The sequence below is a fragment of the Mus pahari genome, chromosome 17, assembly GCF_900095145.1.
Source record: "Mus pahari chromosome 17, PAHARI_EIJ_v1.1, whole genome shotgun sequence".
Lineage (NCBI taxonomy): Eukaryota > Metazoa > Chordata > Mammalia > Rodentia > Muridae > Mus > Mus pahari.
The window spans coordinates 63515139-63526478 of NC_034606.1; the positions used below are offsets into that span (position 1 = coordinate 63515139).

Genomic DNA, 11340 nt, shown 5'->3' on the forward strand with positions numbered 1-11340 from the left:
GGGGCACGTGCTTGCCAGCTCCTGTCTCACTGAAGAAGGTGTTGAAGGAGTCATCTCCTCCCCCAATGGTCTTGTCACTTGGCATCTGGCCATCAGGCTGGATGCCATGTTCCAGGCAGTAGAGCTCCCAGCAGGCATTGCCGATCTGGACACCAGCCTGGCCAACGTGGATGGAGATGCACTCACGCTGGGGAAAAGGAAGGAAGAGAGAGAAAAATCAATTAGCAATGTTGCAAAGTAACTAGAGTTCTTAGTGGCACAATGTGACAAATTCGGCCAAGTTCCACACCTAGGCATGATTACTGCTTTCTCTCTTGGAAAACTAATATACAAAGGCCTTTCATCCACCCTCTGTGTTCTGCTTTTGCTCTGGTGTCCGCATCTCAGAACAATTCTAGGTACAGGAAGCACGTGGCTGGAAAAGGGAGGGGAGGGGCCTCGCTTCAGGTACAAGGGGCAGGGGCTCTAGGGAATGTGGTAAAGGAGCAGTGTTGAGAGATGCACCAGGAGCAGCCTGGAGGCTGTTGGTCTTTAGCGTCTTCTATTTGTAGGTAGAGTCTGCTGCTCTACATCTGTTCTGATTCAGCAAGGGATTATCAACTGCCCAGATCCGATTTCTGTTCCCTCAAAACACTTCAACGTCATCATCTGGTCCCCACACAAAGTTCTATATTGAGATAGTCGAACCTCTTGCTTTTGGAAAACTAAGACTTGTGGACTATAGTCGAGGAAATATTCCCCGTATTCCTTATGGCTTTCACTAAAAGCAAAAAAGGTCGCGACTGAGGCTGCATCTCGGTAATAAGTGGTTTGAGGTGGCAGAGATCCTGTTTGACCCTGAACTCGAAACACGGATCCAACTGGAGACACACCCTAAACGAATTAAACCCGCAGTGCCTCAGCGCGCACGCGCACACTGCGGAGACTGTTCCCGCCGCTCTTAGGCGGGAATGTAACGGTTGCGCATGCGCCTTTCGTGTCCGGCGCTTTCCCGCCCCCGCCTTTTCGAATGATAGAGGAAGTGAGGGCGGGGAAAACCTGCGCGCGCGCCCGAAAGGCAGCAAGCAAGGGAAGGATGGGGGAAGGGCCGGCGCGGGAAGACTGCAGTCTGAAAGCGCCATGCTGCATGTTCCGTGCAGGGTGTGACGATTGGAGACTGGGCTCCAGAGAGATCCGTGTGCGCCCCCTCCCCCCAAACCAGGGACGCCCCCAGCAGCATGGGCCCAAGCTCTCTCGTACGCGCCCCCCCTAGATCATAGCCCCGGGCGAGCTCCTTCCTCCCCTCCATCACCCCTCCGCCCCACACACGGATCCCCACTCACCATGATAGCAACGGGTTAGAAGGCGAGGGTGATAGACAGAAGCAGACACCGGGTCTCGGTTACCGTTCCCGACAACTAAGAGTCGAGGTAAGTAACGCAATGAGGCGGAGGCGCCGGCCCCGGAGCCTCTTAAGTAGCAGCTGGGGAGGGGCGGTCGCGGCCGCCGGCCACGGCCCCTCCCCGGGCCAGCCGCGTCCATTGGGCGCCCGTCCTGACCGCCGCAGAGGCGGGATCGCCTCGGAGCCCCCTCCCTGCCTGGGCCCGCGCGCGGGGCGGGGCCGCCGCCGGGGCGCGCGCCGTGCTGCAGACAGGGGCGCGGCGCTGCAATGCGGGGCGGCGGCCGGTACTGTCGCAGAGGCCACTAGAGGAGAATCGCTCCATGTGGGCGAGCCCTGGGACCTGGCATGTCCGCAGCTTTAGAGGTGAAGCAGCATCCTAATATGCTTGTGGTCCGGATAGCTCAGTTGATCATATTCACGTGGCCACACTGGATGAGTGAGTTTTACCTTGCTCCTCGCTTCCTTTAAAGGCTGTGCATTCTGTATTTAACCTGCTGTGAAAGTCCCTTATAAAGGCGAGTAGCCATACTTGATACATTGTAACGGCTCGTCCCGGAATCTAAGGGTATCGAGTACTGGAAGCATTTTGAATCACCCGAGGGGTAGCTAAGCGCGGAGTATTGAGCTTGTTAAAATAAGGGCAGACTAGGCCCCGTCTTTAGCCTTAAACTACTAACTTAATGGAATAAACCAAGAAAAGGCTCTTTCAAATGATTTTTGAAAGATTTAAAACATTTGAAATAGTAGCTAAATTGGGCAAGTGAGGCAAAACTAGAAGGAAAATGTCTCACAGAAAAATACTAGGGATTTCTTGTGCTGTGTACGTTTCCTAAAAGGATTGCTTGGCGTTGTGTTCAGTACCAGATTATAAACTATCCCCGAATTTATTTCAGGACCCTAAACTACTGTTCATAAGGTGATCCGGGCTAAGGTGTGGCTTCAGAGTTGCCCTCACATAAACACATTGCAATTACTAAACTATTCAAAATGTCCTCCTGGCAGCCGCAGCCCGGAGCACAGAATCCTTGCAGCTGTGCAGCCTACGAACTCCCCCTTTTCAGATCCTCAGGCGTCTCTTAGTCAGGTGCCCTGGGATTCTTGTCATAGTGCAGCCAAACAATTCCAGGAGTCACTGTAAAGGAATGCCTTAGCCAGTTAATTAGGAGTGGACGAGTTGAGAGCAGGGTGCCTGGTGTTAGAAGGGGGAAGGTCTGGAAGTGCTTCAGAGCAGCCATGTGGGTAATTTGGGAGCCGAGGAAATGGTTCAGTTAGGACCAGACAGAGCTTGAGTCCCAAGAATCCAGAGGGCGTGGGGGACAGTCATGGTGGCTCGAGCTTGTGTTGCCAGTGCTGCAGACAGGCAGGTCTCAGAGGCTTAGTGGCTAGCCAGTGACTAGCCAGTCCTTTCTGGACTAGTTCCAGAATTCCAGGTCAGTGAAACCATGTATCAAAACCAAGCAAACAAGGGGGAAGACAGAAATACACCCAAATAGAAGTTGGTAAGTGTGATAAATTTAAAACAAAAACCCTAAAGTTAATCTCTGGACTTTACAAGCATGCTCGTACACATGATGCTCACCCATGTGCCGTGTGTGTGCGCGCACACATACACACACACCAAAATAAATAAAAATTGTAATTTGCGATTAACGCTGAGGAAGAGGAAAACATGATCCCATTTCCTTGTCAGCAGAAGGTTTCTGGTTTTATTTTGAGACAGTGTTTCCTATAACCCAGGCTACCTCACATTTGCTCAGAGTTCCTTGGCTTTGAACTCTTCCTGATCCTCCTGTCTCTACCTTCCAAATGCTAGGATTAGAGACCCACCAGTCTGCCTGGCTGAGAGAATTTTCGGTGTGGTGGTTACTGATCTTTCTTTTGTCTCAAATATTCCAATTTGCTCTGGAATTTACTTAACCAAGAATAACGTTCTTGGTTAAGTAAATTCTCTCTCATTCTTTCTTTTTTTCCTTGTTTGATTTTGTTGAAACAGAGTCTCACTATGTTGTTGTGTGAATTCAGGATGTAGACCAGGCTGGTCTCAAACATGCAGAGATCTGCCTGCCCCCGAGTCTTGAGCACTGAAAGTCAAGGCTCTGCCACCATGTCTGACAGCTTGTAATAAGGGGGTGGGGCGGGTTGTGCACACATGCTGCAATACCCACTGGGAGGCAGAGAACAACTGTTGAGACTTAGCTCTCAGTCCATTCATTCCAAGAATTGAATTCAGGAAATCAGGCCTGAGGCAAATGCCTGACCCTTTGAACCATATGGCCCAAACACAAAATTAATTTTTTTTTTATTATGTGTGTGTGTGTGTGTGTGTGTGTGTGTGTGTGGTGTGTGTGTGTGTGTGTGTGTGTGTGTGTGTGTGTGTGTTAGCGTTAGCGTTAGCGAAAGCACATGGGAGTCACATAGCAGCAGTTTGCAGGGATCAGCTGTCTCTTCTACCTTGTGAGACTCAGAGACTCATGGGGGCCGCATGCAGTGGGTGGCACAGGGGGATGTATATGAATTGAACCCAATGGCTGATGTCTGCTAGGCAAGGACTCTACCACTAGAACTCACTGTAGAGCCCAGGCTGACCCTGTCCTCTGCCTGAAGCATTCAGGTATTGGGATTATGGAATTATAGGTGTGGGTTAGCACTATCGGCTTCATTAACTTTCATTTGTGGAGATCAGGGTTTCTAGCCTGGTCTGTAGCTGATACTAAACTGTTGATCCTCCTGCCTCCACTTTCCTAGTGCTGTATGTCTTAGTTAGGGTTTCCATGGCTGTTAAGAGATAACATGACCAAGGCAACTCTTCTCAGAACAACATTTGATTGGGGCTGGCATACAGGTTCAGAGGGTCAGTCCATTATCATCCTGGTGGGAACAGGGCAGCATCCAGGCAGGCCTGGCGCTGGAGAAGGAGCTGAGAGTTCTACAATTTGTTCTGAAGGTAAACAGAAAATTACTGTCTTCCAGGCAGCTAAGGGGAGGGTCTGAAAGCCCACCCTCCACAGTGGCACAGTTTCTCCAACAAGGCCACACCTCCTAATAGTGCCACTCCCTGGGCTAAGCCTATTCAGACACCTCACTGCTAGAGCACTATGTCTTCATGCAGTGCTGGCGATTAAACCCAGGGCCTTATGCTCTCGGGGGCAGCAAGCTCTGCCACGGAGTGAGAACATCTTCAGCCCATTAGGAGATGACTTTTTTTTTTTGTCTTTGTGGAGACTGTGTTTCTATGTGTAGCCACAACTATAGAGCAGCCCAACCCTGAACTCAGAGATCTGCCTTCACTACTTCTCAAGTGCTGGGATTAAATGAATTTTTTTAAAGATTTATTTATTTTTATTTATATGAGTATGCTATAACTGTCTTCAGACACACCAGAAGAGTACATCAGACCCCATTACAGACGGTTGTGAGCCACCATGTGATTGCTGAGAATTGAACTCAGGACCTCTGGAAGAGCAGTCAGTGCTCTTAACCGCTGAGCCATCTCTCCAGCTCTGAATTATTATTATTTTTTTTAAGTAAAAGAACTAACAGTTTTATTTTTACATTCACAATTATAAATTATAAATTAGAACTGCTAGGTTTGAAGAGATGATTCAGTGGTTAAGAGCACCTTGCAGAGGACCCAGGTTCAGTTCCCAGCACCTACACAGTGGCTCATAACTATCTGTAACTCTAGTTCCGGGAGGTCTGGTGCGCTCTGACCTTCAAGCACATCAGGCATGCCAATGGTGGGCAAACACAACTAAGTCCATGGCAACCGCATGGTTTTAGCCCAGTTCTTTTTGACAGGAGTATGAGCATGTCCTCTTTGTCATGCTACTGAAATCAGTCAGGCACCGCACCATGGGGCACTGGGGAAACAGAAGAGATAATATAGATAATACTTTTTTATTATATTTGTGTGTATGTGGTAATATATAGAAGTGATAGAGTGCACCACCATCACAACCACCCCCCTTATGCTGAGTCATTCTGAGTCATCCCTTGTCACATGGGTAGCATCCTGTGACAGTTGGGAGGTGTCATCATTTGAGGCCTGTTTCAGACAGTTTTAAGTCACTTAGAAATGACACTGTGGTGGTTTGAGTATGCTTGCCCCTGGGAGTGGCACTATTAGGAAGTGTGGCCTTGTTGCTATAGGTGTGGCCTTTTGGAGGAAGTCTGTCACTATGCTGGTGGGCACTGAGGCCCTGCTCCTAACCACATGGGAGGCAGTCTTTTGTTCGCCTTTGGAAGATGTAGAACTCTCAGCTCCGCCTGCACCATGCCTGGACACTGCCAAGCTCCAACCTTGATGGTAATGGAGTGAACCTCTAAACCTGTTAGCCAGCCCCAATTAAATGGTGTTCTCTATAAGAGTCACCTTGGTCATGGTGTCTGTTCACATCAGTAAAACTCAAACTAAGACAGGCACACACCTTTTTTATTTTATTTTATTTTATTTTGGATTTTTTTTTAAAGATTTATTTATTTATTTATTATATGTAAGTACACTGTAGTTGTCTTCAGACACTCCAGAATCAGATCTTGTTACGGATGGTTGTGAGCCACCATGTGGTTGCTGGGATTTGAACTCCAGACCTTCGGAAGAGCAGTCGGGTGCTCTTACCCACTGAGCCATCTCACCAGCCCTTATTTTGGATTTTTAAGACAGTATCACTATGTAGCTCTGGCTGTCTTGGAATCCACTATCGACCAGAGTGGCATTGAATTTGAAGATCCACCTGCCTCCCAAGTGCTGGGATCAAAGACTTGTGCCATCACTGCCTGGCTTGGTACATACTCTTTGTTTGTTTGTTTGGTTGGTTGGTTTGGTTTGGTTTTTGGTTTTTCAAGACAGGGTTTCTCTGTATAGCCCTGGCTGTCCTGGAACTCACTTTGTAGACCAGGCTGGCCTCGAACTCAGAAATTCGCCTGCCTCTGCCTCCCGAGTGCTGGGATTAAAGGCATGCGCCACCACGCCCGGCTTGGTACATACTCTTAATCTCAGTTCCATAGAAGGCTGAGGCAGGAAGACAGTAAGTTTGAGGCCAGCCTAGGCAGTGTAGTAAGTTCCTGTTTCTTAGAATAAATGGGGTTGATGGTGAAATGGGTCCTTTCCAGGACCAGTCACTAACAGAGAAGGGAAACATTACCAGAAACCTCCCCTGAAGTAACTTCGTTTTTATATCCCATTGGCTAAATCCAGGTTCAGTACTGAAGGAGGAGGCTAGGAAGGCAAGTGCAGGCAAAGGAAGAGTTTGCTCTAATTTGTCCTGAAGGAGTGACCCTCCCTTTCTCTCAGCTGGAAAGCCTGGAAGAAGGCTGATTAGACACTTGTGGCTTAGATCTTGAATGTCTCTCAGACTTCCATGCAGAGGCACGATTCCCAGCCCGTGGCACCGCTGGGTTGTAGAAGAACTTTTGGGAGGTAGGACCTGATGGAAGGAAATCTCAGTCAGTGGGGGAGATGACTTAGTAGTGGGTACTAGGATGTGGGCCCTTGTCTTCCTGTCTTTCGCTCCCTGGCTGCCACAAGCTACTTCTCCAAGGCACTGCAAACATTGGCGTACCGAAGCAGTTGCATCTCCGAAAAGGTCACCCCAGTCTAGGGGAAGTCTTACAGTGTAGAAGTCCCACAGAAGCTGCAGTCCTGGGGCTCCCTTACACAGTTTGCATGTGCACCCCCCCCATGTACAGACATGCGCAAACTCTCTAAATAAGTGTTTAGAATATATAAAGTAAAATACAGCCCCAGTGAAGCAAAGCACACTGGTTTGGGAGATGCTTAGTAGGCAAAGTGTCTGTCACACAACTGTGAGGACCTCAGTTCTCTGTCCACTAACCACATCAATGCTGGTCCCAGTAGTGGGCATCTGGAACCCCCAGTGTGGAAAGCAGGAACTGGGGGAGAAGTATCCTGGTGCTCTCTGGGTAACTATACACACTGAGCTCTTAAGTTCATTGAGAAACTCTTGCCTAAGAAAATACTGTGGTAGGGCGGGAGAGATGGCTCAGTCCTTGAGAAAGCACCTATACACTGTATCAGGTGGCTCACAACTGCCTGTTAACTTCAGCTCCAGGAGATCCAATGCCTCTACCTCCAAGGGCATCACATTCATGTGCATATATACCCACATGAAGGCACAACACAAACACAGAATTAAAAAATAAGAAGAAAGGTAGAAGCCAGTCATAGTGGTGCACACCTCTGATCCCAGTACTCGGGAGGCAAAGGCCAGCCTGGGCTACAGAGTGAGTTTGAGATCAGCCAGGGCTATGCAGAAAGACACCCACCCTGTGTGTGTGTGGGGGGGGACTAGAGAGTGACTGAAAATCCCCTCTGTAGACCTCTGACCTCCTGCACACATGCACATGTATATGCACCCATATAACATAAACTCACACGCATGTGCCTGCACACACACACTAATTGTTCCTCAGTCTTTACCAGAGCCCTAGTTGTGTGAGGAGAAGGGTTCTATTATATTAGCCATGTCTGTGTGAGTGCTTTAGTGGCATGGTAGTGTTTGTCAGACAGTTTTGAGGGCCAGCACTTAGGAGGGAGGTAGATCTTTGAAAAACAAACAATAAAAAGAAATCTGTTGCTAACGCATATATGTCTCCTGTTTTTTCTTGCTAGAATGTGGATCAGTGACAACCCTGAGCATAAGGCAACCCTAAGTCACCTGCTAACAGTGGAGGAAGACAGAACATAGGTCCCCGTGACACTGCCCAGCTACAGAAACCTTGGCCTGCTGCATTGGCTGAGCACATTTGTAATAAACTCAGAGTCACCAACACTGTACAATAGGAAAAGGAGTCAAAGCCTTTCCCCTTGGTGACATTTAACCAAGAGTAAGCCCAGACCTGAATTAATTCTCTGCTCGGTTCTTCCTGTGTCTTCTGTGTCCTCTGTCTGTCCTGAGTACTGTCCCATGTCTGTGTTCCTGTGTGTTTCCTAATCTTTGCTCTTGCTTTTATTGACCAGCACAGAAAGCAATGGAGGGTCCTTCATACAAGTCTTTAAGAGTTTTACAATGAATGAAGTCACCAACCCAGATAGCAAATGTCAAGAAACATCCTAGTGCCGCTTCAGCGTTTACAGTGGATATTTGTCTCATAAAGTTGCTGTTTGCCTGTTTGCTGTTTTCAGGATTTATTACTGTAATGCACACATACACACGCACACACACACGCACACACACCGATCAGGGGCAGCAGAAGTTTTAGGTTGTAAAAAATAATTATATTGGAAATCCAAGGCAAAAACCTTTGATTGTTCTCAGGTTAAACTGGCTGAGTTCCCAGCACAATACACATTGAGGGGTGTGACGAACACAGGCTGTGAGGTCCAGCAGAAGTTCCCTAAAAATACCACACGGTCACAGGCTGCCTACCTCTGGATTTCCATTGTAGAAGAAAATAGTTTGTTTAGGAATTTGGGGTGTGTGCGCAAGTGTGGCGGGGGTGTGTTTTTGTGATTTGGAGCTAATGGGAACTCACCATTGTAGAGTCCATGTGACTCACACCTGTCGTGCCAGCCCCAAGAAAGCAGGAGCAGGAGGATGGCTGTTTGTCCCAGGCCAGGGTGGTTATAAGGTTGGAGGCCAGCCAGGACTACTACTTAGTGAGACTTTGGGATTGTTGTTTTGTTTAGATAGCCCTGGCTACCTTGGAACTCACTATGTAGACTGGATTGGCCTTGAACTCACAGAGATTGACCTCACCTGTCTCCAACTCCCAAATGCTGGGACTAAAGATTAAAGGCATCTGACCCGGCACCCTGGCCATAATATTAAATAAAGCGTTGTTTGAGAGATGTCTTCTAGATACTCTTTCATCCAGGTTAGCGGGGCTAATGTTTTTGGAATCTGTAAATACCAGTGTATTTATCTTCTCTCCACATGTGTGTAAGCCCTTTTCTATTATCTATTCTGTGACAGGTAACCCCAAAACTTACTTAAAGCAACTATTCATAAATAAATATTATTCTGGCATCAACTGGGGAGATCTAGGGTGACAGATACCTTGGGCTCTTGTCCCCTGTTGGATGCGATGATACGGTGGTTCTTTTCCACATGACCCCTCTCTCTCCACATGTTCTTTTATCCACTGGTAATCCAGCTGGAGCCTCTTTGCAGGGTGGCTTGCTTTTAAAAGAATAAGAACAAAGCTTCAGGCGTCTTAAGGGCTTGACCTGGATCTGACACACATTCCCTCCTGCTGCAGGCTAGCAGTCAAGTGCAGCAAGCCCTTAGACACAGCTTCAGCTACAAAACCACAGGTGACTCACAAGGCTGAAGGCACCAAGACGCGTCATTGTCCTAAAACTACAGTCACTTGAGTTCCTTGGAACGAAGCCTTGGAAGCCAAACCCTAACCCTTCCCCCCCCACACACACACCAGGTCAGATGAAGGTAGTGCAGCATCCTGGTACCAAAGTGATGATTAACAACAAAAGATGAGACTAGCAGCTGCTTAGGTGTCCAAAACTGGAATTAACAGTTGTGAGCTGCCATGTTGGGGTGCTGGGAATTGAACCGGGGTCTTCCGGATGAGCAGCCAATGCTCTTAACCATTCAGCCATCTCTCCAGCCGGAGTCCCTGAGACTCTTAATTCTGAATATCTCTTTCTTCCTGACCCAGATCTTTGCTTAAAGCTGAGCTTGTATCCATACCCTGAAGATGAACTCTTGAATTCCTGGGCTCCCTATATGTGTACCCCCAGGCACTGGAATGATGAAGTCTCCTTTCCCTGACTCACCATTATTTCCAGCTTTAGTGGTGACACTGGGGTGAGTATTGAAGCCGGGCTCCTTGGGGCTGCTGGAGTTGAGGCTTCTGTTCTAAAGCTCCACTTAGAACTTGGGTGAAAACGAAAAGAAAAAAAAAAAAAAAAAAAGAACTTGGGTGAGTCACAGACCTTGGGGCCTCAGCCATTAGGAACAACCAGAAAAGAGTGGGGAAGTTTGACTTGTCCCGTAGAGAAGTCAGGATGACATACATTTATTTATTTATTTATTTTATTTTATTTTATTTTATTTTGTTTTTTCAAGACAGGGTTTCTCTGTATATCCCTGGCTGTCCTGGAACTCACTTTGTAGACCAGGCTGGCCTCTAACTTGAACTCAGAAATCCACCTGCCTCTGCCTTCCGCATGCTGGGATTAAAGGCGTGCGCCACCACACCCGACTCTTATTTATTTTTTTAAGATATTATTTGTTTTATGTAAGTACACTGTAACTGTCTTAGGACACACCAGAAGAAGGCATCAGATCCCATTACAGATGGTTGAGAGCCACCATGTGGTTGCTGGGAATTGAACTCAAGACCTCTGGAAGAGCAGTCGGTGCTCTTAACCACTGAGCCACCTCTCCAACCCAGGATTACTTGTATTATAGGGACATTTTCTTTTTTTTTGACTTGGGAGATTACTGCCTTCTCTCGTTTGATAAAGCAGAGCTCTGTGGGTTCGAGAGACTGACTTAAATTCCCTAACTTGGCTGTCCTTGCTGTTCCAGATCAGCTTGGAGGCCCTTTAGAGGTGTTTGGACGTCTGCCATTTGCCCTGAAATCCTGTCTCTTTTGCTCTGGGGTTCTTTTGAACTACTTGAGCATCCACTGTTTGTCTAACAGGCCTTGTCTTGGGGCTCTTTTGAGCAAATCTGAGGTCATTTGAATTATTTGGGCATCTGTGAAAGGTGCCTGGAAGCTTGGACTCTGTGCCCCTTCCCCCAATCCAAGACAGGGTTTCTCTGTATAGCCCTGGCTGTCCTGAAACTCACTCTGTAGACCAGGCTGGCCTCGAACTTGAACTCAGAAATCCACCTGCCTCTGCCTCCCAAGTGCTGAGATTAAAGGCGCGTGTCACCACGCCCTGCTTGGTTTTTTTTTTTTTCCTTCGAGACAGGGGTTTCTCTGTGTAGCCCTGGCTATCCTGGAACTCACTCTGTAGACCAGGCTGGCCT

At 47.9% G+C, this 11340-nt stretch overlaps 1 protein-coding gene across 1 annotated transcript in view; it reads right to left on the minus strand.

The window, feature by feature from the left end:
- Window positions 1–11340, minus strand: part of LOC110334627 (tubulin alpha-1A chain-like) — a 24778-nt gene that overhangs the window by 1591 nt on the left and 11847 nt on the right. Inside the window, exon 5 of the mRNA XM_029547892.1 lies at window positions 7579–7592. Coding sequence (XP_029403752.1) covers window positions 7579–7592 — 14 coding nt within the window. The remainder of the gene's footprint in view (window positions 1–7578; window positions 7593–11340) is intronic.